At 41.9% G+C, this 26,231-nt stretch overlaps 3 protein-coding genes across 3 annotated transcripts; 1 reads left to right on the forward strand and 2 right to left on the reverse strand.

The window, feature by feature from the left end:
* Positions 1 to 889: 889 nt before the first annotated feature.
* On the reverse strand, positions 890 to 11,218 carry LOC145449763 (trafficking protein particle complex subunit 11-like). The gene is made up of 9 exons (XM_080328185.1): positions 10,970 to 11,218; positions 10,135 to 10,237; positions 9,556 to 9,709; positions 9,326 to 9,497; positions 8,864 to 9,107; positions 7,173 to 7,870; positions 3,745 to 5,174; positions 2,693 to 2,807; positions 890 to 1,374 (listed from the first exon to the last, which is right to left on the reverse strand). Exons 1-9 carry the CDS (start codon positions 11,095 to 11,097, stop codon positions 981 to 983), a joined length of 3,438 nt encoding a protein of 1,145 aa, XP_080184311.1. The 5' UTR covers positions 11,098 to 11,218; the 3' UTR covers positions 890 to 980.
* Positions 11,219 to 11,544: 326 nt separating this feature from the next.
* On the reverse strand, positions 11,545 to 12,523 carry LOC145449785 (uncharacterized). The gene has a single exon (XM_080328214.1). The coding sequence runs from the start codon at positions 12,479 to 12,481 to the stop codon at positions 11,555 to 11,557; it is 927 nt and encodes a 308-aa protein (XP_080184340.1). The 5' UTR covers positions 12,482 to 12,523; the 3' UTR covers positions 11,545 to 11,554.
* A 121-nt stretch (positions 12,524 to 12,644) lies between these two features.
* Positions 12,645 to 20,604, forward strand: LOC145449776 (glycerol kinase-like). The gene is made up of 15 exons (XM_080328202.1): positions 12,645 to 12,834; positions 13,944 to 14,017; positions 14,079 to 14,185; positions 14,413 to 14,490; positions 14,555 to 14,634; positions 14,961 to 15,098; positions 16,128 to 16,304; positions 16,376 to 16,411; positions 16,475 to 16,547; positions 16,610 to 16,728; positions 16,788 to 16,866; positions 17,311 to 17,492; positions 18,775 to 18,913; positions 18,975 to 19,106; positions 20,409 to 20,604. Exons 1-15 carry the CDS (start codon positions 12,772 to 12,774, stop codon positions 20,471 to 20,473), a joined length of 1,542 nt encoding a protein of 513 aa, XP_080184328.1. The 5' UTR covers positions 12,645 to 12,771; the 3' UTR covers positions 20,474 to 20,604.
* The last annotated feature ends 5,627 nt before the right edge of the window (positions 20,605 to 26,231 follow it).

Raw genomic sequence — 26,231 nt, forward strand, 5'->3', positions numbered from 1 at the left:
TCATCCCTAAACAACGCAATGAAGTTGAACATTATCTAAAATAGCGGTGTTTTTGCAGCTTGGAAAGGATGAACACAATTGTAGTTAGAACTTGAAATGCACGTATGATTGACAGCAGCCTTGCAATGTGGATGAGCGAGGATTACTGGGTAAATTGTGTGCTCACGCACTAAAAACAACAGTGGAGATACTGCAACACAATATTTACACATGTAATAAAGGATTACTCCAGGCACCCTCCTATGTTTTCAATATATCGCGAGCTGGATCTGATGAAATCTCAAACAAAATGACTCTGGAATTATGCAAGCTAGGCTTCAATCAGTTTATTAAAATTTTCATCATTTCAAAACATCACAAGACTGCGATACAATGAGAAGATATGAAGCTGTCGAAACAACTTGGAGTAGCCTTCAAGATCAGACACCCAGCTTAGCCTAGGCAGAGTAAATAAGAGGCATGCACACAGAATGAAAAGTAATGCAGAGAATATAAGACGCAAGCGACAAAATGAGGTGGCATGCGGCGGAGCTCGATGTTAGGTCGGGGTCCGGTAACCCTGAAGGCTGGCTCGTATTCATTTAAAAGAAATTGCTTGTATTTCGACTTGAATGCGGACATGCTCGACGACTGTCGGATGGCCGCCGAGATTCTGTTCCACAATTGAGGTCCGTCATACTTGAATGAGTTTTCTTGTATTCAGTCCGGATCATATGGTAGTTGTTCTTCGTTGACGTGCGTGAGCTCTACTTATGCTTCCTAAATAACACGCCTAGACTGGCCTGTTTAGGACAGGTAACTCGTCCCTGACTGGACTTTACGACATGAATGCTCACCATTACCTACAACGTTCCAAGTTCAAGAACAGCACTGAAAAATTGAGGATCAATACCATAAGCTTCCAATATATTTACGGATCGGCACGGAGATTTCGTGTAAACAGGAATCATTGCACTTATTACAGACAGGAACTAACAAATTCAACTAATCAATTGATGATTCTGGGCACAAGGTTTGACGAAAATCGACGACGGTATATGCTCGCGGAGATACGAACATGAGAGCGACTCGTCGTTTTCCGGTTTCGAAGCGTCGCGACCTTCCGAAGGAATTTCTCGGATTCGGAAACTCGGGAGTGACTGGGGTCCGGCGGCCAACGGGTACAGTGCATAAGTCAGGGACTCTTCCGAGCCCGGTAATAGTCGGCATCGCTGCAGCTTCACGCCGGAAAACATGAAATTTTCCGCAACCTCGCATATCAGTTCGATCTCGCACGGTTCATCCGAACAGTTCCGCATCGTGTACGTGACTGGCATCTGCTCCAACATAACTCCGCTCGGAGGCATCCTGACGTCGATCTTCAATGGGAATGATCTATAAAAATAAAAAAGCACTTCTACTTTCTCGAAGTACCCAGGTAGGTATAGACTACTGGCCTTACTTACTTGAGTGATTATCATTTTAGACTACTTACACTTCTACGCAACAGATTTCAGTTTTTAGGCAAAACTGGGCCTAGACTGCTTCCGGTTTAACATATTTGGTAATCGTTACTTGTACCACTTGAGTAGTAACTTACCTTACTTCTACATGTGTACGAACGACAACTAATTTAATAATTGATCACCACATGATGACTCAAAAGTAGGCCTATGTTATTGAAATCAAGTTCAAAAGTCCTGCGCAATGCGCTTGCCTTTGACACGAGTCACTTAGTCACAATCATCAAAGATTTTCACAAGTCATTTTTGACAATACTGCTAGGTAAATACACATCCCATTCAGAATACAGCCTACAATAGCAGTGTTCTGTATTGTGAAGCTGCAATGAAACACACACAATGTCAGTATGGCGCAAGACAACATACTGGTAAAATTGCGTGGAGTCATGCGACAAAATATAGCTTTCGTCCAAGTCGGTGGTTCCCAACGTGGGCGAAATCGCCCCACAGAGGGCGATTCGGCGTTCTAGGGGGGCGAAAATAGCGACGCGTAAAAACAGCTGACCTTTTTTTTTAGTCAAACCACGGAAATTTAGTTACAAAAGTGTCAAATTAGGCTTCGAGCCGTAAAGTTGACTTTTTTTTTTTTTTAGTCAACCCGCCGGTGATTACAGTTTGTATGCCCAATTTTCGGTACACAAAATTTGGGGGGGGCGATGATCGGTGTTGAGCTTGAAAAGGGGGCGATGGGTCGAAAAAAGTTGGGAACCACTGGTCTAAGTTCATGATAGTATAATTTAAGAATGTTATAAATTGATTGCGTTACTTCAAGTGATAATTATCTGTTTGGCATTTGGTTAATTCAAATTTTTCAGATGGATATTTGACAACCAGGGCCGTTCTAGCCTAGGACTGACCATTCATACGACTTCTCAAAAAACCCTGTCAAAAAAAAACGATGCACACCAAAATTTTATAAGTTCAACTAGTAGAATTTTATAAAATAATAGTATTTCAGGTGGAAAATTTCGTCACTTCGTCATGACCAAACATCATGTTGCAGGCATGCCTGAAGGGAACTAGTAAAAGATAACTCGGAACAACTTCCCGTCTACCGGTTGTAATTGAGCGGATTTTGGTACGCAGTGTTTTTTAATCAAATTTACAATATATTCAGGTATCAAGTGAACAGCCCTACTGACCAAGGAATCATGCGGGAAAACAAATCGCGAACAACCGACTAGCAGTACCTGATCGCGGCGCTCGCGATTTCGACGGAACTCGTCACGAACGGCGACACATTCTCCGAGTCTTCGTGTCGCCGCCAAGACAAAGAATACCGACCGACAGGCACGTTGTTTCGATCTGTCAAATTGATTGTCGGAAACAGTTATAAAAAAGATTAGCAGTGAATTCGGCATTAAAAATGTAGTAACTAATATTATATAATCAAAGCAATGCATCAATGTTGCACGGATCAATTCGAAAACAGACGTTTCCCTGAATATGAGCGTTAATTGTGCTACAGGACACTTGGCGGATTCAGCATGTCAAACCTGGCACTGGATAGGTATGTAATAAGGCAGTGCTTTTCAATATTTTACAGTTCGCGATCCACTTCTAAGGCGTGTTTCATTGTGTGATCTACCATGGGATGGGATGTGCAAAGAGTCATGTGAGTAACGACTTAAAAACTAGAAGCCCACAAGTGAAATTGCGCGATAATTCGAGAATACGAGTGTATGAGGCAGACAAGAACACACGTAGGCCTAACAGATGATTACAAACGAGAAAGTGCGTAATCAAGCAGTAATTCGTCTTTTACGTTGAACGCAAAGGAGTTTTCGGTATAGCTTGCATCGCCGCAAATGCGTGCTTATTAATCGGGCTGGATTGCATTTTCCAATCAATGTTAGCAAAGCCTTTGGAGGAAGGCACGATTTTCAATATTAAGGCATCGACGAAATCACAATGTCCAATTTTGCGCACCAATCAAAATGACTGTCAGATGTCAGACCTGGCTCACGAAGCACGATAAGTGGCTTACAGCACTTATGAGCGTAAAAACAATATATTTTAAAGGAGAACGGGTATTTGCCCGTCTAATCGTGAGAAGATAAGGTGTTTGGTTAACCTGGAAAATTGAATAGAAAACTACTATTTATCAATTCTTAGCGAGCCATCGGTTGATAAGCACTGTATTAATGTATTAGGGTAGGGAGGGGTAGGTGGTTAGGGGCCTCAAGCACCAAATTCACTGGTAACCATAACAAAACGGCATGAAAATCTCAAAGATACCGACCTGGGAAATTAACTTCCTCCTCACACATCAAACAAACAGCGTCTTTCGCCGTCTCGCCTCGCTTCAACACCACACCCGCCAACATATCGAAACACGTCCCATTGACGACGGACACCGCCCGTTCGGCCAAGCTCACGGCGCCAGATTTCAGCTCGACCGGCCAAGGCGAACAGCAATCCACGGTAACCACCGCGATAAACCGCCCGCCCGGGACCACGTGCTTGAAACTCTCGAAATCCTTGTTCCGCAAAACCGAAGACAGTCGAAACGCGGACACCGCGTCCACTGCGACCGCGTGGTCCGAGACGCACAGACACTTTACGTCTTTCCGGTCGTCTTCGCCAGGCACACAGACTTTGTCCAACGCCTTGTACGACACACTGGCTGAAAAATTCCTGACACCGGCCTCTGTGAAACGTAGATACACGCTTTTTTCGCATACCTCGCCAGGAGACAACTCTTTCACACAGAATTCGATTTTTTTCAACGCAGACACACTCAACACCGAGTCTACATCCATTCCCAAGTACGTGTTCACAGACCATTCTTCTGACTTATCGTCTGTCAACGTGAAAGTCCCTTTTAAGTTCTCTATCTTCTGCGTCTCCTCAGACTCCATGACAAACGTAATCTTGTACACCTCGTGAATCAAAGCAGGCGGATGATGCATGATAGTAACATTCACTAACGGTTTCCGAGTGAGAATACGACATTTAAGTATCGGGTCAATGTCAGACCACTTCTTTACTCTGGCCGGCGCGTCATTTTGCATCATCTGTTTCGTGCTGAGTCTTGTCACTGTCGGTCGCGTCGTAAGCATGTTCCACGATAACATCACCGTGTTTGCTTCGGCGCCTAGCTGCAGCGTAACGGTAGACACTTGAACCGTGTCGCCGACATCTTTCGGATCGGGGCAAAACGAGAAAGTCAGATGCTTCAACTTGTTCGGTTCCAGATATAATGCGCCGGATTTTTCGTCAGTGACAACGCAACGTTCGTCGTACAGACGGTTGCCGGTATTGACCGTCAGACGCGCGAATCGTATCGGAAACGTACAACTGGTTTGAAGATAAACGTGAAGAACGATAGCCTCGTTGGCGTGCACCTTCTGCGATTGGAAGCTCGTCCTGCATTCCACAAACGGTACCAGTTTGTTCATGTCGATTTCATAGGCTGTCGAGTCGGCCGTTTTTTCACGCCAGAACTCCCCAGATTTATCCAGCGCTTCCCCGTGATCGCTTTCAGCTCCCGCGCCGAAATCTCCGTCCAAGGGCGTCAACGGCTCGGGCTCCGGCGCCTCTCCCGAAACCACCCGTATCAGATTCATTTGAATCCTGGTCTTGTCCTCGTCGGAGACCTTCGAGTGCTTCCCCATGAGTTCGATGGCGGTCGTCACGTATTGCTGCACGTTAGCGACAAGGTACGCGCATCTGTCATAAAAACAAAATGCTACAACCAAGGCATGCCAAAACCTAGTATATGAGTGATTCAGTTTTGAGTAAAGTAGAATTCGATTCGACTGCATGGAAGATGTGTAATATGTACCTTTATGCTACCACAAAGAATAGCCTCTATCGCCAGTCGTACATCACATTAAAGATAAGCTTACCATATTTTGGAATCGGGAAGGGAGGACATTTTACCAAATCAGAAAAGTTAGTTGAACAAAACTGAAATCGGTCGATTACGCTATTTTTACTGAAAAATTTAACCAAAAAAAGGTTGTCGCTTTCGATCGAACGAATTTCCTATTTAGCGTCAGTTATGCTCAAAGAACATTTTCACTCGAATCTACCCGTTATCTTAGCTGCAAAGGAAGAAGAGTTGCCAAAAAAGACAACATTTAGGCGTCCTCTAAGGACATTTTCAAAAAACCTAAAAAGGAGGGCATACGGGTAACCCTAATTAAAGATAAGTCGGTCTTTTTTCGACCATGCAATTTCATTGTGACAATGCTGTGGGGGTTGATCACTACTTCATAGATATGTCATTTACACTGATGTGCATAATTTTGTACTACATTTTCCGCATGCTGTGATACAACCAATCAAGGTTTCTAGGCTACAGTGGAAAAAACTATGGAAAATATAATTTTAGTTGATAAATTAAATCTTATTACCAGGAGAGAGAATCTTTATTCGTATACATTACATATCAACATAACACTACAAAAATGTAACAGTGAAATGAGACATGTAAGGTAGACGGGAGGCTCGATATGACATAGTCTTCAGAGCCGAGCCACCCGGGACAGGAGCAATTTTCACAGTCGATAACTAATGAAAAAATAAAAAATAAACTAACGAACGAAAGGAAAAATAAGACACAGTATCATGGACCAATTTGAAATACAACGCAAATACAATTTACCGGTAGAGATAAGAGAATGAAAACATTGTTTTTTAAAAGCATAAGAGGGAGTGCATACTTTCAGTACTTACTACTCGACTCAAATCAGTAACAATAGTCTCGATGTCACATAGGCGTATGATAAGCTTGTCGACAAGTCAGGAAGTGCTGTTAATTAGCGACTCCCTGATCTGTCGTGAACAATGAAATACGCACGCGTCTAACATTTGAATACGCGCGGTTATCAACACGTCCAACAATTAAATACGCCCGCTTATCAATGCGTCTTGCGTCTTACGTAGCCTCGGCGTCGATTTGCGCAAGTCAAAATGTACGAGTTTCTATGGAATATGTGCTATAGTGACGCCGATTTCAGGTGGTTCAAACCTTACCTTTTATAACTCAAGCCTACTGGACTATAACTCAAGACTAGTGGAAATCAATTACGCATGTACATTGTACGCACGCGTCGCACATGATTGCGGACATTCGCTGTCATTCAGTTACGAGATGCCACTCTTTAATCACAATCGCCAATCAGCATAATGCTTAATAGCATTTTATCCAAGCCATCGAGAAAAAGGAGCCAAAGCATGGTAGGCCCAAGACACGGTAGTTAGGCTAGCGATATCCTGAGTACTAGGCCTATTGCAGATGCGATTGTGTAGGCCAGCGACGATATCGTGCGCACCAAGCCAATGCGATTCTTCAAGCCAGCGGAATTAGGCTTATTGAAGATGCGGTAAATCAGGCTAGCAACGATTGCGAACGCGACAATGAATGACCTGATTTCGCAATCATCTTAGCGGGAGATCGTGTTTCCTTACATTGTGCAGTGCAATGTGCATGGGACGAATCTCGCTAATTGGCAACACGCCTTTCGTTAATTGGCCGCGCGCAATACTGATAACAGGACTTATTGAATTGCAACCGAGTATTAGCGTCAGAGCGGTCATTTGAAAAAGTTGGGGTTTCGCGTTTCTAAAGGAGGGGTGTCGACCCCCCGAAACCCCCCCTGGCCCCTAGCTACGCGCCTGCTCGCAATTGTCAATTAAAAAAAAATCCCTCCAGAATCTCACCGGAACGCGATCACTTGTATCCTGTTGAAAACGTCCCACCACTTGTTGTCCCGATAATCCCAAGCGGTGTGACCAAACAGCGTCAACGCCTTCACGTAATCCTTCGCGTGATAATACTCCTCCGCCATATGCACAGTCAGACACCGCTTCATCCTGGGGCACTTGTACTTCTTGAACTGCGCCACCGCGGCGCTGAGCAGCGGCACGATCTGTCGCGACTGGTCCACGTTGGCTTCGCGCAATTTCAAAGCCAGGATACCGTCCCGTTCTTTGTTAGGGTCGGGCGGGTCTATGCTTTGGTGTCCTTGCCGCCACTGTCTCTGCCCGTAGAAATCCAGCGGACCGTCCGTGTGCAACGGATCAGGGGTTGGGTACGCGCTGCCAGCCACAGCGGAACAGATTTCTCGAGCTTGCGTGCGACGATCGCGTGCGTAGTTTGCAGCCTGCTGAAAATAAAACCCAGGGTGCTGGGTTTGTATCGCAGCCAGCCCGGCCTTGATGGCCTCGTCAAATAGCCCGCCGAAGACTTCGAACTGCATGCTCATCCAGGCGCTGTGCTCGAACGCCAGCTCGGAGACGCCGCGTTTTGGTTTGAAGAGGTCGACGTGCCGCCGGAACTGCTTGATGGCCTCGAGCGGCTCGTCGAGGCGCAGGAAGTAGAGCCGACAGATCTTGTAGTTGACGAAGCCTCCGATCACCTGGTGTGTTGCAATTGGACGTTATTAATACTTGAATAATTCATATCGAAATGCATCCGTGTATTTTCAGCTCACACTCGCCAGGGATGATCATCAGCAACCAGTAGAGCGTTAAAAGAAATTTGTATATTAGCAGTCGTACAACCGAATATCACATCGTCGCCGGCATGAAAATTGGAATAATCTAGGCCGGTGGTTCCCAACCTTTTTCGACATATCGCCCCTTTATCAATCTTGACACAAATTTTCGCCCCCCATATTTAGGGTTCAGAAAAAGAGGAAATATAATCGGGAAATTCATTCACCTGACTCTGATCGCTGGTGAATTTACTAAGAAAGACCATTTTTCCAATCTGGTAGGTGCTCGGCTTCCGCGTCTACTTTCTGTTTTTCGCGTCATATGCAAAATAAGCCGTAGTCACATGCATTTTTGACAGTGGTAATTAAATATATCTCACAGGAAATTTAAACATTTTCACCCCCAATTGCCTGCTTTGGTATTTTCGCCCACTTGTTTCTCAAAATTGGCCTCTGGGGGACGATATCGCCCACGTTGGGAACCACATATCTAGGCAAATACGGACTCCGACAACTTCGAACACACCGACTTCTAATATTTTCTCAACAGAATTGTGACTCAACATTCCTGTTAATCTACTCGGAAAATCATATGAATATTACGTTTCAGTAATCATTATTACCAGATGAATGAACATATTGATTTTGAATTGTGCTCGCAGAGAGAAATTACGTTTGTGAGGATACGCCGACCTGAAAACTTGATAACTTCTAAAACTGTGACATTCGAGAACATTTGGTTCAATTTTAAAGCAGGCGAAGTCGGAATCAGAGCAATCTAACAAACTCTGACGGTCATTATGTGTTTCCCCAACTCCAATATAAATGAGTGCCACAAAATCAAGAGAAAATTCAACGAAACACCGACTCCACAGCACTGGTTCAATAAACTCTTGGGTTATTACATTACATCACCTTCACTTCCAGGTTGTTGGTGTCGTGCGAGCGCAGCTCGTGGACGTGGTTGTAGGCCTGGACGTAGTGCTTCAGCGCCGTGGTGTGGTCCTGCATGAGCTCGCCAAAGAAGGCGATTTTGAACTGGTGCCGGACAAACAGCAGCTGATGGGTGGTCTTGTTCAGGAACTCCTTGTGGGCACGGACGCGACGGGCTTCCGTGTGGTAGTAGCTGTTTGCAAGCTCATAAAACGCATTTTCGAGTCTGAAAACCGAAGGCATTCAAAGTGATCGCTGACATTACTCGAGTACAAGCATAACTAACGCCGTGTCGAAACAATAACTCTTGGTGATAAAATTTGTATTCACTACAATAAAATAAACTCATTCATTCATTCAAGTAGTGCTTGACTACTGCAAAAAGCAGAAGTAATACGTTACTGAGTCAAGAGTATCCTTATCACAAAATTAAACAATGTATACCTGATAATATATCCGAGTATGTGGTCACTTAGCGGCAATATGAAGAGAGATTTTGACGATAAACCGCAGGCACTGCACAGAGCAGAAGCTCGATCTTGAGCGCCCATGTCCTCCCCGGCTGGTAAGAGAGAGCTTTTTTGAATGAGTACGACAGCCACTTTAGTGTTTCTTCCTGAGAGTGAATGCATTGATGGGAGATAATATTTGATTTCATGAATCACAAACCAAACCTTTCAAACTGGCTCGGACTACTTCGACTCTGGAAACACACTCCAGTTGTTTCTCATCCCAGAGCGGTTCATCCCAATCCAGCTCGTAGAATATAACAACAACCCCCGGGACTTTGCACAGATGTTTGTCCATCCATTTCGTTTTGAGTATACCCTTAGAATATTGCACCAATTACAAGACCATGAAAGCAACAAGTTGAATCAAGCAACAATTACAACTGCACATCTGTACAATATACATAAGAAAATGAACATAAACATTGCCGATACATCGATTAGTCCATAACCAACAACCAGACTAATGGTTTCAACTCAAATCCCACTGCAACTGCTGGAGAAGGAATTAGCATTTAACAGTATAGAATTAGAAGTATATTTACCTGGATGCAAGAGGTGGCTACTACCATTTAATTTGTGTGAAATATTTTCGTCATCCCAAAGGGATATTTATATGGAACATCTCAAATGCAAAATATAGGATAAAACTATGGATATGAACTGTGCTCAAACCGAAATGATAAAAGTATCTGCATGGGAAGGGAATATGATGACATTTTATGAGAATTAACTTTTACTCACTTTGGGAATGTACCATTCATATGAGGTCCTTCTATCTTTGGCTCTTGGATAAGCATGATCTCCCAGGAGACATTCGAAGGATATTGGAACTCTGTCACTTTTTCTAAAGGAGGAAAAATATATTGTTAGGATCAATCTCAGGAAGCGCCATACCAAGTCATGTTGAGAATTGAGATGAGAGTGACACATTTATTTTCATTCAACCAAAATATATAGCAAACAAACAATCATGATAAATATAGTCCTTCAGTAGTATAACAAAAGCGAGCTTATTCACGGTTGGTCAATTTTAACGAAGTGTTTTGAAAACAGAACTGTTGGAATTTGGCAACGTTGCAGGGTATATATATTGTTACCGTAGCTGAACAATGCATAGATGGCTGTGGTGTCACCTCAGATCAGATATATATTAAATGAAACTGACTTAACGTTAGGTATGATACTAAAATGATTGAGATAGATTAGGTATACAAGAATTCCATTTACAAGTTGGCTACTAACTACACAATTTATCAAATAGTCACATCTATTCCAGATTACAAGAACAAGAATTGGTAAGAAATTTAGAACATTCAAGATTAGTTATCATAGCAGGTGTAGAAAATTTTTTAGAACTAATTTCACGAGCTCACTCGTGATTTGCACATTCAGCATGACAGCATTCAGGCGAGTCGAGTTCTCATTTCTCAATGTTTCCTCTTAGAGTTTTTTTAAACTTTATTCTGCTGATTAATGCTTGGGGCTTGAATCTTAACATACATAGCGAGATTTTCCGATCAATCAAATGTGTATAGTGACACGGCTGACTATAACCGTATGATATCCGAAATCTCACCTGTTATTGCTGAATGCGTCCCAGATTGATTTATGCACAGCATTGTAGGTAACATCCAATCCAGTTAGCACAACAAACGAGGTTGGATCACAGCACAAATCTTCTGGCAATTCTGTAGCGGACACCATCGTCTATATAGTATATATTAATACTGAAGTAACTACACCTCAGCCGTTAACAAAAATATCATGCAAAACACCACCGCTCCCCGGCTCCTTCAAATACCTGTACCCCAATCGAGGGTGTTGCTACGTATAGGGACTGTGCAAATATCGTCTGTATCGTGGTTATTAGTGATTTCTGGGTATGTTTCGGGTTATCAACAGTTGACATTTGGTTCTAAAATGGCCGATTTATCAACTACATGTGTTTGTTTAGCCATCCATTCATATTTCAGCTGGTTGAAAACGTGATTGGTAATGACATTGATGCTAATGGCGAAGGAATAAACTGCATTCAAGGACTCTCGGTTGCTTTATACACAACAGACGCTCCAGAATCAATCGCACCCGTTAAGGAGTCAATTGATATGCCCTACGTTCGATCAACTAACATAACGTGGACCACAAAAATCGTGCTTTCAAGTCATTTGTAATGAAGATGCATTAAATAACAAATGGGATATCCCAACATCAGCGTGAACGCACAGAAAAATAACAAAACAGTTTCAACCTTAATTCTTTTTTTGCTGAAAGTAAAGAATTCGTTTTTAGTGTCTATACTTCGCACGCGACTCGTGCCTAACCTTTCTTCGTAGTCTGTCGGGTATCGCGAACAATAAGAAGGGGGCTTGACGGCATCATCTTTGCATTCATTGTACAGAAATTCATCCCTAATTTTCCTTGCTTTCGTGGGATCTACTAACTTGAAAGCACAGGTACGACCAGGAGATGCGTCGAAGCTGAAAGCCCTAATCACTGTATCGAGTCCAAACCAAACTATTCCTTCTGCACCGACGTTTTCATTGGTTTTCATCCGCAAGGTTTTACCATCATGTTTACCTTCCGCCTTGATTCCTTCAAGTTTTTCTTCAACTACCTTTTGATGGTCAGTAATGGAACTATTTTCAGTACTCAGCTCATCCATAGGTTTATTTGTGATGAAATCAACCCTATCACCGTCATCTTCTATTGTTGTCTCCTTCAATGCTTGTCTCGGACTGCGCTCATATCCATCCGCTTTCTTAGTTGCGATCTCAGCTTCAGTCATGTTGATGGGCCCGCTATCTCCGACTTCAAATACCCCATCGTTGTCGCAGTGATTTTCCGCTGTGGTTTTTGCTTGTTTCATAAACTCTTCCAAAATTTTGCTATTGGTGCCGGAGACACCATCTGCTTTATTTTTAGTATCATCTTTCAGCGCTTCCAGGCCCACGATAGGATCCACACCTTTTCTAAGGGAGTCAAATATTTTGGCATTGGTATTCCCCTCGCCCTTGCCCTCTTCGTTCGCCCGAAATAATCGCCTCTTTCGTAAACTCATTTTTCGAAATGACTGATCAACATCTGACATTACGCAAACTCAATGGAAGTCCAGTACATTGGAATGATAAAATCGAAATCTTTCTTATTATGTTAAGTTATAGGTTTTGTGACGTAAACAATGACCAACGATGGAATGCAGCAAACGTGTTTGCAAGTGAAGCGTGACGGTGGAGAATGGTTATTCCCCCAGACTAATGAAAACGAGTTTGTGGTAATCTTCGCGACAGGTAAGGTTTTCGACAAACAACACTTGTTCGTGGTCGTTTGGTTAGTACTGTAGCTTCCCTGCACAGCTGACACATCCTACTGAAATGCACAATGGATTGTGAAAGAAGCTATATTGGTTCTGTTGATCAAGGAACAAGCAGTTCCAGATTTTTGGTGAGTTCATTTGTCATCTTATGTTCGAAAACGACACTTGTCATCACAAATATTAAATCATCTAACCAGTGGTTCTCAACCTTTTTAGCTTACGGACTGATAAAATTTCAAAACAAATTTTGCGGACTGGTAAGCGTTCTGTAAGGCGAAAACCTATTGAGAACCACTGACTTGATTTTAATTGATAGATTTCTTTTGAAAGAACTGCGACTTTTCTGTTTGCTAGCCTCTTTGATAGTGCGAAATATCGCTGGATCGCTGGTCATACTGTCGAATTCTGTGAAATTTTGTTTCGAAACGTCTTTAGCTTTCACTCAGAACTGGTCTTAAACAAGTTGTACGGTTTTCGTAGGAGTTTGGTGCAACATTTGCAGCACTACTGAGTGCTGTTTACTACGCATTGTGTCTTCAAGTCAAAATACAACCAATTTCCACTGAATGAATACTAGTCAGCCCGCACCATTTACCGGACCATGATATGACCTATCGATCTCGCCTTTTGTTACTTGCCACCTGATTTTGTCGCTTGTCGTTTTATATTATCTTCTACTTTCTTTCAGTGTGCATGCTTCCTCTTTACACCGCCTAGGCCCAGGTGGGTGTCTGATCTCAAGGACTACTCCAAGTCGTTTCGACATTGTATTGCAGTTTTGGGGTGTTTTGAAATGATGAAAATATTAATAAACTGATACTGTCATGCGTATTGCATTGTACACTGTGTGTGTATTGATCGGATGAAAATATATAATCTGACGATTGTTGCAGTGATAAAGGCTAAGTCCAAAGTAGACCATGTACTCTGTCTTACGACACGGTGCAGGAAAATTGTTCCATAATTCGAAATCATTGATGTTTTATTAATGGAAAAGTGATTGACTTCTTGCGTTGTGCTATTGAGATATAAATTTGAATGTATTTGGCCAACCGGCGGGAAATTTGACGTTGATCGGCACTATTGTAAAGATTAAAGTATCACGTTAACTATTAATGCAAATACATTTTTAGTATTACTAGACGACCAAGACTAGTCCTTACATCTATCGCATAGATAAGCACAAGATAAATATACGAACAGTTTCTAAGTTGATCACATTATTGTATATTTACAGATATTTGATGTGCACAGTGGTACTGTCGTATGCCATCATCAAGTCGAGATTGAACAGCGTTTTCCATCAGAAGGGTACATAAAATATTGCATGACTGTTGTGAAATTATTTCGCAATGTGCAAATTTCTTCTCAGCTGGGTAGAGCAAGATGCAGTTGAATTGTTGGAATCAGTGAAAGAATGTATGGAGAAATGTACAGAAAAACTGGAAAGAATGGGAATTTCGAAGTCATGCATTAAAGGTTTTATTGAGTTTGTATTCTTTCATTTGTAGTGGCACTTGTGATTTTGACCTGAAATCAGACTTTAATTCGCAGGTAGCTGTCATTTCAGTTACTTTTTGCTCCTCGTGATATAAATTTAATTCTTGATGAACTTTCGGTTGAAACTAATTACTTATATAGATATATGTTCCGTCCAACAGGAATTTAATCTCTGAAGTATTTCAATTTGATTAATCATGTTGCAGGCATTGGAATCACTAATCAGCGCGAGACCACAATAGTATGGGATAAAGCTACCGGAAAGCCATTATGCCCTGCAATAGGTCGGTTGTTATTATGTTTAGTCAGCAATTTTTCATGCAACAGTTTGATTTTTCTTGCTGTCAGTTTGGTGTGATAATCGTACTGAAGACACTGTCAAAAAACTGATTGAAAGTACGCCAACCAAAGCACAAGACCATTTCCAGGTAAAGAATACCAAAATTCTGTAATTTTTGTCGGTTTGACTTGACAGTGTTAATACAAGAGACCCATCTTGAAAATTCCCTAGTCTGCTTTTTAATTTCGCTTTGTTTGTCAAATTTTAATTATCAAAATATGTACACTACTAACGCTGAGCATTGCTCTAATGCTCGGGCAGCTCTACACATCAGCAAATATTTGCCTAATGTACACTTTTGCCTGGGGACATTACAAGACTGGCATCGTCGTTGTTTTCTTATTTTAACCCTTCCAAATTGTGTATGGATATTAATTATTGGTTGTATATGTTGCAATAAATTCTACTCTGTAGAGTGTGTGTGGCCTGCCCATAAGCACCTACTTCTCCGCTGTGAAACTGCGATGGATTATGGACAACATTCCAGGCTCTGCGGATGAGCTGCATAAAGGGAGGGCTGTGTTTGGTACTGTAGACTCTTGGCTTATTTGGGTGAGTCTATTTATAGTTGAGTATCGGGGATTGCTGTGTTTCAAACCATTTGTAGGCAAATTTGATACTTAGAGGGATTATTATTTTCATGCAGAGTTTGTTCAGAATTCAACCACTTTCAGTTTCAGTCTTTTCCGATACACAGTAGTACTGGACCAGTACTTTCTTATCTCTCTCTCTTTTTTTCTGTCTCTCTCTCTCTTCGCTCTCTCTCTTTCTTTCTGTATCTCTCTCTTTTTTTCTCTCTCTCTTCTCTCTCTCTCTCTCTTCTCTCTCACACACACAACAATTTCATTTCTTACTCTGTATGGTAACATTTTAACTGCTTATACTTTTACTTCAACATTTTCTCAGTTTAACAGCTTTTTACATTTTCCAATTAGACCAGCAGGAAAGTGCTGTTTGAATGAATTTACTTCACTTCTTACAAGTGAGGTTGTCGTATCTACTGATTGATGTGGCCCCTGTAACATGGTAACAATATATTATTACGGAAACTGCAACTTGCATCTTGCACTTTTAGCAGCTGTCTTTGGCTATTGATGTACAAAAGTCTGTCTCGTACCCATCTAGTTCTTCAAGATGCTTACTGTAGTAATCTTCAGCCCTTATCTGTTCTTCTCTAAGTAGTAGTCGCACTGCTTCTACCTGAAAATGCACTTTTGGTTAAGTACTATGAATGGTTGCTTTGGCCGCCTCCGAGTACACGTCCTTATCGCAATGAAACGCCATCATATGTTAACATTATTATCCAGGATAATTCGTAAAATGTAGGATTTTCCTGATGTTGCAATGGCCTGGTGGTAATGATTTGCCCGCCAAGTTCTATCAAAATGTAAGTAAGGTCATGGATGGGGATATATCTTGTCTCAGCTACGGAGTCAATTCGCGTGACAATACTGTCCTGTGATTTTGCAACATAAATTCAGACTGAACATTTCGCAATTCTCAGTTGTGGCAAAATGTAACATAAGTATAATCAAACAACCTCGTATTTGAATGTATCTTACAGATATGGATTCATTTCAGAATCTCACTGGTGGAATCAACGGCGGGAAGCATGTCACCGATATCACTAACGCATCGAGGACAATGCTTTTCAATATCCACACCGAACAGTGGGATGACAATCTGTGCGAATTCTTCGGCGTACCAAAATCCATTCTGCCTACAGTAAAAAGCAGTTCAGAGACTTACGGATTATTGGTACGATGCGGGCGATTTAACGTTATGTGCTAAGTTCGATGAATAGGCATTTAAATTATGTTCGATTTTAGACTGAGGGCTGTTTAAAGAATGTTCCTCTATGCGGGGTGAGATGTCTTTGTTGATAAAGTGATATAGATGTACGAATTAAGGTAAAATATTGCTATCAGTGCCTCGGAGACCAACAAGCTGCGCTGATGGGTCAGTTGTGCTTCCAGCCCGGGGACGCGAAAAATACATACGGTGTGAAAAGGAGTTGAAGAGATAGGCGACCTAATTTCGAGATTCTGTCGTCTATTGCGCAGGTACGGGATGTTTTCTACTGCAAAATACTGGCAAAACGCCGGTTGTGTCGACCCACGGACTTCTGACCACTGTGGCATACAAACTCGGTCCCGACGAACCTACTCACTACGCTCTTGAGGTGATGACGGCGTCGTTTCTGTTGATCTTTGATCGGTGTACTTCAATAGTGTATTGCAGGGATCTATAGCTGTGTCTGGAGGTATCGTTCGGTGGCTGAGGGATAACTTGAATATTATTGAGGAGAGCAGCGACATTGGTAAGTATCGGTGTGCATCGGAATGAAGACTCAAGTTCTATTTGTCACTCAGAATAAGTTTATTGATGCTTTTTGATATCATGGATGCACAATTGCGCACTGTGTTGTAAAATCTCTCCTATATTAAGAAACCATAGAAACGCCTTCAATATTTTATGCTTTATTAAAATCCTTATTAACGATTATAACTCTGTTGAAAATACTGAGTTGCATTGTACTACCATGTTACATATATACTTACAAATGATTAAGTGATACCAGAAATGTTCAATAACGAAATCTCCTTATACTTTTTCAGAGCATTCAATTTTTTTCAGGTGAAGATAGGCCTACAATAATTAAGATTTTACTTGGACACCGTTAAGTACCTATACCTGTAATTGGATTGAAATTGACAACCTTACTTAACCATGGCTACTTTAGCATCCGCGTTTCCCTTTTCAGAGGCATTGGCCAGGACAGCGGGGTCGTCGGGAGACGTGTATTTCGTGCCCGCGTTTTCAGGGCTTTACGCGCCCTATTGGCGAAGTGACGCTCGTGGCATCATATGCGGTTTGACGCAATTTACAACTAAAGCACACCTCGCCTACGCGGCCCTAGAAGCCGTCTGCTATCAAACGAAGGAGGTAGCCTATACCCTCTGCTTATAACATAGTAGAAGTACGATGATTTCATATTTTTTCTGGACCATTACTTAGTAGTGCTTTGTGAACATCGTAAGGGTCAATCAGTACTTCGCATAAATAGCCGAGTCGTTTTTCGATGCTGCGACACCGCTAACGGAGGTTTCGAGGCTCTAACGGTGGAAATAAAGTATTGCGTTGTATATGTTTGTGCTGCTTATGAGCTTTTGTGCTTGTCCCGAGAAGGGAGATGTAGGGGTAGCTCTATGGCGCCACTAGGGTGTGACGACATTGCAGGTGCTTCGGGCATAGTGTCCTATATGGTGTCGACACAGGCAAATCTCACGCCTCAGTGAAATTGTATCACGTCACAATTTCCATTTGGCTACAGGCAATTTGACGGTCATTTTGGACCGGTTTGCCGAGCATTAAATTTGGTAAAACAGGTATCAATCGAAAGCTGACTCTGCACTGATTACGAAAATATAAATTTTATTCCGCTCGTGTCCCTGGAACTCCCACAATCAGCCTCGAATTTTTCATTGTTATAGAGATTGGCATTGAGACGCAACAATTGTGTCTGGCTCTTTTTCTCTTGAGCTACACTGTCGTTTCGCCAGACAGCATTGTTACGTCCTGAGCTACTCTCTCGTTTCGCCAGACAGCATTGTTGCGTCCCAATGCCAATCTCCATAACAATGAAAAATTCGAGGCTGATTGTGGGAGTTCCAGGGACACGGGCGGAATAAAATTTATATTTTCGTAATCAGTGCAGAGTCAGCTTTCGATTGATACCTGTTTTACCAAATTTAATGCTCGGCAAGCCGGTCAAAAATGACCGTCAAATTGCCTGTAGCCAAATGGAAATTGTGACGTGATACAATTTCACTGAGGCGTGAGACTAGCCTGTGTCGACACCATATAGGACACTATGCTCCGGGGCTTGGTCATCACTGAATACATGGCTGCTTCAGTACTACACGTCTCGTATATTAAACAGACCGTCGGATTGCGTATGTTTTCGTTGCTGAAACAATCAACCTTGACTACTGGAATCAAATCATTGCTATTGATCCTTGAATCGTTGAGCCCAGCCTTAATGGTTATCGTTGCTCACACGGTGTGCTATGCTATGGATGTGAATTTGATGTTTTGCTGCACCCATTAATATTTCCCTATTCTTTCACGATGGCTGCTTGAGATACGGGTAAGCCGTCATTGCGTTCTTGGTTTAGACACGACTGCGGATAATTTCATAATACAAACTCTCTGCCACGTTATTTAGATTTTAGAGGCTATGACGAAGGATTCCACCAGTACCGGCTCCGACTCGCAAGGAGTCACGACCCTGCAAGTCGACGGGGGAATGACTGTCAACAATCTTCTGATGCAGCGGCAAGCGGATATCCTCGGCGTGACAGTTCGTGCGTGTTCCGTTTTCCTTGTTCGCGTAGTGTCACTTTCATGTCCTGGTTCGCTCTTTAGTGAAATCCGCCATCACCGAAGTGACCGCCTTAGGCGCGGCGTTTGCCGCCGCTAAAGCGTGCGGGATTTGGAAAATGGGGGAGAACAAGCATCTTGAATTTACGGAGTTTAATCCTAAGGGGGACCTCCACGGTAAATATATATTATATAGCCTTCGCATGATGTTGTGTTAGCTGAAATCGTTGTAAATCACCATTTCTTCGTAGTGTAATTGTGCGTTTTCCTTTGCTCACATACGACCACACCCTAGCGGATGTAGCACCGTAAAGTTAAGAAGATTATGTATGAATTAGAGTCCGTGTAATTAGTCAACGTTGCAACTCGAGTGGAAGTAGGAATGAATGGTCTGTAAAGAACCGAAGTAAGTAGTATCAAGAGTAGATTTGGTCGAGTGCTGGCGTACCACATCTTCGCGACTAATGCAAATTGATCAGTGATACTACGAATAAGGACTGTTTACGAAAATTTATTCAGTTACTCCGATACAGAGGCTATTTCTCCCGGTTCCTGTGACGATTGCACGCACAAAAGTGATGCGAACTTATCTCAAAACGTATTACTACTTTTCAATACCAGAGTGTAAAAAGTCAGTAGTTTAGCCTAAAAAAATCGGCTTAAAAGGGAAATTAGTCTGAAACGTAACTGCTGGAGTAAGTAGTACAGATAGGTAAAATCTATGAGTACTTCGAAAAAGTTGGAATATAATATTTTTTTTGTCAAATTTTACTGTCAACCCCATAAAATTGCATAATTGCCCACAAAAACGATGCAAAACGAATTTAACTCAATTGCAACAGTTACAAGCGAAATCATTGCAGTTGAAAATTTTGGATTCGCTAAAATAGCCTGGACGGTGAATAATTGTAGAATTATTAATGAAAAATTCCAAATAACTTCGCTTCCACGCGTTGGAATTGCGTCAATTTTTTTTCAATACAACATCCATTGCAGTAAAATATTTGTTCAACTCGAAGACTTTTCGGGTTCCTCTTTTCAAGAGTTAACGGCACACTGAAGGCATTTAAACAGAATGAAAAGCAAAACCAGAAAGGCAAAGTGTGACGCAACAATCAGAAATTACATACCATGAAGTCCGCAAATTTGTTTTGCATCGCTTTTGTGGACAACTAAACAATTTCATGGTGCTGAATTTGAAAACAAAATTATATTAAATTCAAAATTTTCAAATTCCTGTGCCTTCACATCTACCAGTTGGAATCGACCCAAATTGGGTGTGCAGCGTTTTTTTAGGCAACCTAACAATTTACTCAGTGAATCCCCGTCTTTTATAGGCAGTTTAAACGCGGTCGCATCCCGACAAGTGGGTCTGAGTTCAGAAGTTTTGAAACTGAGTCCATGGTCTTTTAGTGACCATCACCTAAAAAATCGCACTTAATTTACGCCGCGGTTTCTCAAACGCATTTCTATCCGCAGACGAGAAAGCCCGCTTCGCCAAGTGGAAGCTTGCTGTCGAAAAATCGATGGGGTGGCACAAATAGAGGGAATGCGATACGGAGATTTAATCGTGGAAATCTTCATTTTTTATTTCGGTACTAATCATGGCAATTTTCCTATGTTTAATTCTTCAACCTACGACGTTCGATACAATGAAATATATATGCAGAAATCAGTCGGCAGACATTTCCGTAATCGCAGATATATGATTGACTTGCGCTAGACAGTAGACACCAGGCACAGGCGGGGCCTATCACAAAATATTTGACTTCGATTTCTCTATCTTCGCATTGGGAGTAGGTTTCATTCAAATTATTCAAAACACCTAAAATCACTTTAGGTAATTTGATGCGGTTTGAACACCCAAGCGTCGGACAACCAAGATTTCCCTATATTCTCTCCGAAATAAAATACACGATTGTTTAACTTGTTAGCGCTATAGCTCCGAAAAAAGTCAAGTGCTATGAATTTGATACATCGAAGACGGGTACAAAGTGTAGCGAGAAGTAATAATGAAAGAGAAGGTCCGACTGTACCATGGTCGCATGAAAGTCTCGATTAAGTTCTTTCATATCCCTATTGCGATACTAAACTCGCTTTGCAGTGACATCATGGAAGATACGCGTAAAGTGCTGTCACTGATTTGCGACAGATATCTTGGCAACAGGGTGATGCCGTAGCGCGTAATCCCCTCGAAAGAGGTTCGTTCTGTGTCGGAGTTCGTGATGCCTATTGTGAAATTAGTGCTTCTCGATGCCACGAAGCGTCTTCTTCAATAACCCGATGGTTAATCTAATTACACCGTTCTATTGAGGGAGATACAATATTGAGTCACATTTATTTATATGCCAGACTAACGATGGTGTCGGTGATGCACTTAGAGGTATGGAATGCGTTACGTACATGCGATTATACTGCGAAGTAGATAAACTCTAAACAGCATTAAGACATCTGCGAATATTCCCTCAACTCTCGCATCTAATCACACACAGACATTCAGAGAACAGCGTTTCATTTTTTGTTCATTTCGCGATGTCTAGATCAGCGGTTCTCAACCGGGGGTCCGCGGACCCCTAGGGGTCCGTGAAGCATCTCCAGGGGGTCCGCGAAGCCTCAAAATATTTGATAACCTAGTTTGTATTTTTTTTTAATTCGGAAAATCACGAGGCAGTTTCGCTTCATTACTAGTAAAACTTCAGAACTCACATACACAGAATGACCGTCTGAGATGAAATATTCTACTGTAGACTCATTTTAATTGCTAAATTGCCAATAGCCCACTGATTTAAACATTTTGCTATTTAGAGATGTTTTGTTGGGGATTATGGGAGGGAAAAGTTGGATAAGTAAGGTCAATCACCGCGACTTCAAAATATTTACAAAAATCCACTTTCTCCTGTGATACAGAACCATTTTTTCATATTAACTCCAAGATAAGCTGCTCGATAAAAATGACCAGACTTGACGTTATATGATCATTAAAAAATTGTTTGCCAATCTTGGTGCCATATTTGTTGCGATCATACCCAAATGTGTCGTCGGAAGCGTTCCGCATTATTATTACATTCGTCACTATCTATATTTGTGGAAATGGATTTTTGGCACTCGTTCATGTCAAATCGAAGTCGCGGACTTTCAAGACACGACCACTTATTACAAGAAATGCAGTTGCAGAACTCGCTTAGAAATGATAGAAGTCAACCCCGTTTCTAAATGAATAGTATGATCTCATTTTCAAGAAAAGTCATTTTGTTGATGTTTATCACTAAGGGTATACAGATTACAGATGACGATTGCACGATAATTGAGCTAAATTTGGACTTAAACTTCGTGGGGGTCCGCGGGGTCCGTGACGGTCCGAATGGGGTCCGCGACCACAAAAAGGTTGAGAACCACTGGTCTAGATACTCTAGTCTAGATCTAGAACTAGTTGAATCATTGAGATTGAAAGTCGATGTTTCTGGTATGTCGTCTCAATCGGTTCGATTATTAATTTCATCGCAATTACAGGTATTTGATTTTGAATCTATGAATGAGCCGAGTTGAAGCAAAGTGAACGTATTCATATATGCACTCAAATACCATATTTGCTTCAATTCAGATATCTGTTTTGATCGGATCCATATATATCAGGGGTGACCAACCTTTTCGGCCAAAGGACCACATGTGATTTACGAACCATTGCGCTGGGCCACTTGAATGTTGATGACCTTTTTTATGTCGTCTGATAGGAGCGAACCGAATTATGTAACGCGGAAAACAAGATGTATCCCACTACGCTTTGAAAATGACAACAATTATGTCATAAAAACTCTGTTTGCAACTGTGTAGTGTACAACTGTGGATCCATGTCCCGGTCGCGCGAGGCGCGAATTTCTCTTTAATGGTAATGAATGAATTCGATCAATGAGTATGTTACTTGCATATATTGGGGGTAGCCTTTGTATACCACTGGGCTGATTTGGCAAGGACAGGATTAGTCGGCGCTTATCGAAGGTTTCGGTGAACATTCCTATCATTTTGTGCAAGTGTTTCATCGCCGACGATATCGGTGCAAGTGCACAAGCGAAGTCGCATGTGGGACGACACGTTGTCTCTCAATTGGGAATATAGTTTGACTCAATTCTGTAAATTACGTGGAGGGTGCTCCAATACTAAATGCAAGAAATCGAGTGACAATAAATCATGCGAACTGCTAAGAAAAATTTCAATTAAAATAAATCTCCTGCCAAATATTATACTTTATGGTCCTGTACGAAGACCTGCGATGAATGTGGCTGGCCCCTGGTTACGACAAAGAGTCGGAACTGCTGTTTTAGTCATCATAAAATTTCGCGATCTGGCTAATCAAAGTTTGGCTGTGGAAAATCAGGGTTAATAGATTCATGATCGGGGATGCAGATTCCCTTGAAATATGATTCCTAAATATATATAAAACCTAGAAGATTAACTGGTTGAGTTGGCGACCTATTTCTTATCACATTATATAGCCATCTTCACACGCTGGTTATATCTTAGCTCCTCGACATATGATCCGCGTAAGCGGTGTCTTACAAAAGTCTAGAAGTGCTACAGGTCGGCAGATATATGGAATGATAATGTAGGATATCGGCCTATGGCGTAAATGACCATTGCAGTCGAAAAACATCATATAAATGCCACAAATAACAACAGCAGCGCATGCTATTTAAGTATAGCTATTATATACCACAATTATCTATCAGGTATGGATGGAAAATACATAGCAGCCACGTCAGTAAGGGGATGCATTTGCTCCGTATTACGTAACCCTACTAGGCATCGCAACTCCAGGATTCATACAAAACTGAAATCGATAACGCGTTTCACCGTGCTGCGATTGTCTGATTGCTAGAGAATAGTGAGTGGGGCAGATTCATCTGTGCCTCACCTGGCAATTGTTTCTCTGAGCTGTCATGGTACGTAATGAAGCCGAATTTCAGACTCCTTGGCGATTTTGAGGGGGTTCCAGTGGTCTGAGACTGTCAATATTCGGATTTCCGGAATATGTGCGACAATACTAATTGATTGACACCGGTCATCATGAATTCTGAGCTGTTTATGATAAATTGCATTGTCTCAGGTGAGGCACGACCCGCCTGTGCCTCACCTCTCCTTTCGCGCTGTATTTTTGAAACAATGAAAATTGGTGATGCTGGATTAAAAAATGTTCAAATTTAGTTATTCATGAACATAAGCGGTAAATATCAATATTTATCATTGAAGATTTTCAGTTTTCGTTTACTCATCCTGGCGACAGGTGACGGGGCACTGCGCCTCACTTGCCCCCCCCCCCCCCACGATCGCACGACATCACTGGATGTAATGATGCATTTGTGCGCTCGTATGGTGTCTATAACTAATTCTTTTGACAAACTATGGCAAGTACAACAATGATTTCATCCAAATATTTTAAAATGTGATTTTTCCATGCCAGGCACGAATTCACAATAATAAATCACATTCTCACCATGTGTGTAAAATGTCAGTCTGCAAGGTCCTGTCAAATAAGGCCTACTTGGAAATACATTTAATATACCCCTATTATTGGTGCTGCGGCCCGCGGCGCCATAAAAAAAACAGGAAATTGGTCCGCGAGCACATTTGAGTTTTAGACCCCTGATCTCTAGAACAGATGCAATATGACCTACCCATCCTCTTCGGTCCGCCGACTTCGCTACCTGTTGGCGACTCCGTACAAGTTATCCCGAAAACAAAAGCATTTATAGTTATCGACGTAATTGACTAAACGTTTCTGCACCCTTTGGCTGTTGACGGCTTAAAAAGAGATAATAATACACAAAGTCGCTCAGAAACAACTCGAATGTTTTCGATCAGCGCGACCATTGCCACCGAGATCATGGCACGCGACAGACATCTTCTACACAAAACAATGATGGATGTTGGTCCACATCGTGAGTTCGTGGAAGCGTAGGGGCGACGAACAATCCTCAATCATACGGCAATAGCTAGTTTTGAGGACTTCCAATTAACGGATTAAGTTGTCTGCGACTACCGGCCGATATGTACCGCCTTTCATATATATCAGGTTTATCGCTGGATTAGCAAAGTAAAGGTTTTCTGAGAAGCAAAGACCATATACTCGGGGAATTTGGCGAGTGATAGCACGAGCCGGCTCGCGCGTATTATTTCGTTTAGAAATCCAAGACCCAACAAGGATGAGGGTGCTGTAAGTTATTTTCATGTCGGATGAAATATCTGTCGGGCCAAATCCCTGAGGGAAAGATTTTTTAAACAATGAAGTGACGTCACGGATGCGTTGTGACGCAGTGAACACGAATGACGTCACGATATCCGAGTCGAAGCTGAAAGATCTGCGTGGAACATTGGTTGTGTGGTGCCCACTGATACTGTGACAGTGGCAGTGCGTTGTATCTTAAAATTTATCACCTTTTTAGGAGCGACGGCTTAACTTGTTTGATCGTTTCGAGTCGCTATAAAAACACTATAAGCGAGAAAGGAAAATTGCAACTTCAAACGGAATTTTATGCGTGCAGAGCATGCAATAAAGACAGGCATATATCACACTTCCACGGGTTATATTTGTCACGTGATTGACGGTTGTTATTTCTAATTTATACCGCTTCAACTGCTCGCTGTCGTTCCGCGCTTGATTCATCTCATACGTTCGCATCACTGATACGATCCCCATTTCTTCGGACTGAGTAGGCCTATACAGGCTGCCCGGGATCTTGTATAACCGCGAATTTTTTTGCCGGACTCGTGTCAACTCTACCAAGCTACACTCAAGTTCGCTATCCTTCCGATAATGAGTAGCCTATGGCCCCAATATTACATTTGTTTATATTGACGCCACCAGACAATGTGAACGATACAATAGCTTCTCTTCAAGAGTTCGTTTAGTTTTAGATAGAGATGCGTTTTCTCGTGAGACTTATTTATTAATACAAATCAACGAAGTATCCACCACAGGAACAAAATAATACAGCAGATCGATATAATATGACACATTTCAACTAGTGCAAGATAGGGTACGATAACAGCATCGACTGATCATCAGTGATCGCTGATCTGACCTATGGCGACGAATTGTTATAGAGCACATGATGCAAATGGTTCGTATTAGTAGGCTAGGCAGCATCATTTCCACGATTTGTATAATTTTGTTTTGTATATACATTATACACGCATCATACAATATGTTTCAACGCCACTTTCCGCATAATACCACATGCGACGCGATTGCATAAACATTGATGATATCATCACGTAAAATGTCTGATAATCACAAAACCTTCACCT

The sequence above is a fragment of the Botryllus schlosseri genome, chromosome 11 (assembly GCF_051294905.1).
Source record: "Botryllus schlosseri isolate E-star chromosome 11, Bs_hap1, whole genome shotgun sequence".
NCBI lineage: Eukaryota > Metazoa > Chordata > Ascidiacea > Stolidobranchia > Styelidae > Botryllus > Botryllus schlosseri.

Excerpts from the sequence above, each read along its gene's own strand:
- LOC145449763 (XM_080328185.1), bottom strand. The coding sequence starts at position 11,097 with ATGGTGTCCGCTACAGAATTGCCAGAAGATTTGTGCTGTGATCCAACC. Across the intron at positions 9,710-10,134 it reads ATGAATGGTACATTCCCAAA|GGTATACTCAAAACGAAATG; the intron begins GTGAGTAAAAGT and ends CAATATTCTAAG. Across the intron at positions 7,871-8,863 it reads CCAACAACCTGGAAGTGAAG|GTGATCGGAGGCTTCGTCAA; the intron begins GTGATGTAATGT and ends GCAACACACCAG.
- LOC145449785 (XM_080328214.1), bottom strand. The coding sequence starts at position 12,481 with ATGTCAGATGTTGATCAGTCATTTCGAAAAATGAGTTTACGAAAGAGG.
- LOC145449776 (XM_080328202.1), top strand. The coding sequence starts at position 12,772 with ATGGATTGTGAAAGAAGCTATATTGGTTCTGTTGATCAAGGAACAAGC. Across the intron at positions 14,491-14,554 it reads GCCATTATGCCCTGCAATAG|TTTGGTGTGATAATCGTACT; the intron begins GTCGGTTGTTAT and ends TCTTGCTGTCAG. Across the intron at positions 16,305-16,375 it reads CAGAGACTTACGGATTATTG|ACTGAGGGCTGTTTAAAGAA; the intron begins GTACGATGCGGG and ends GTTCGATTTTAG.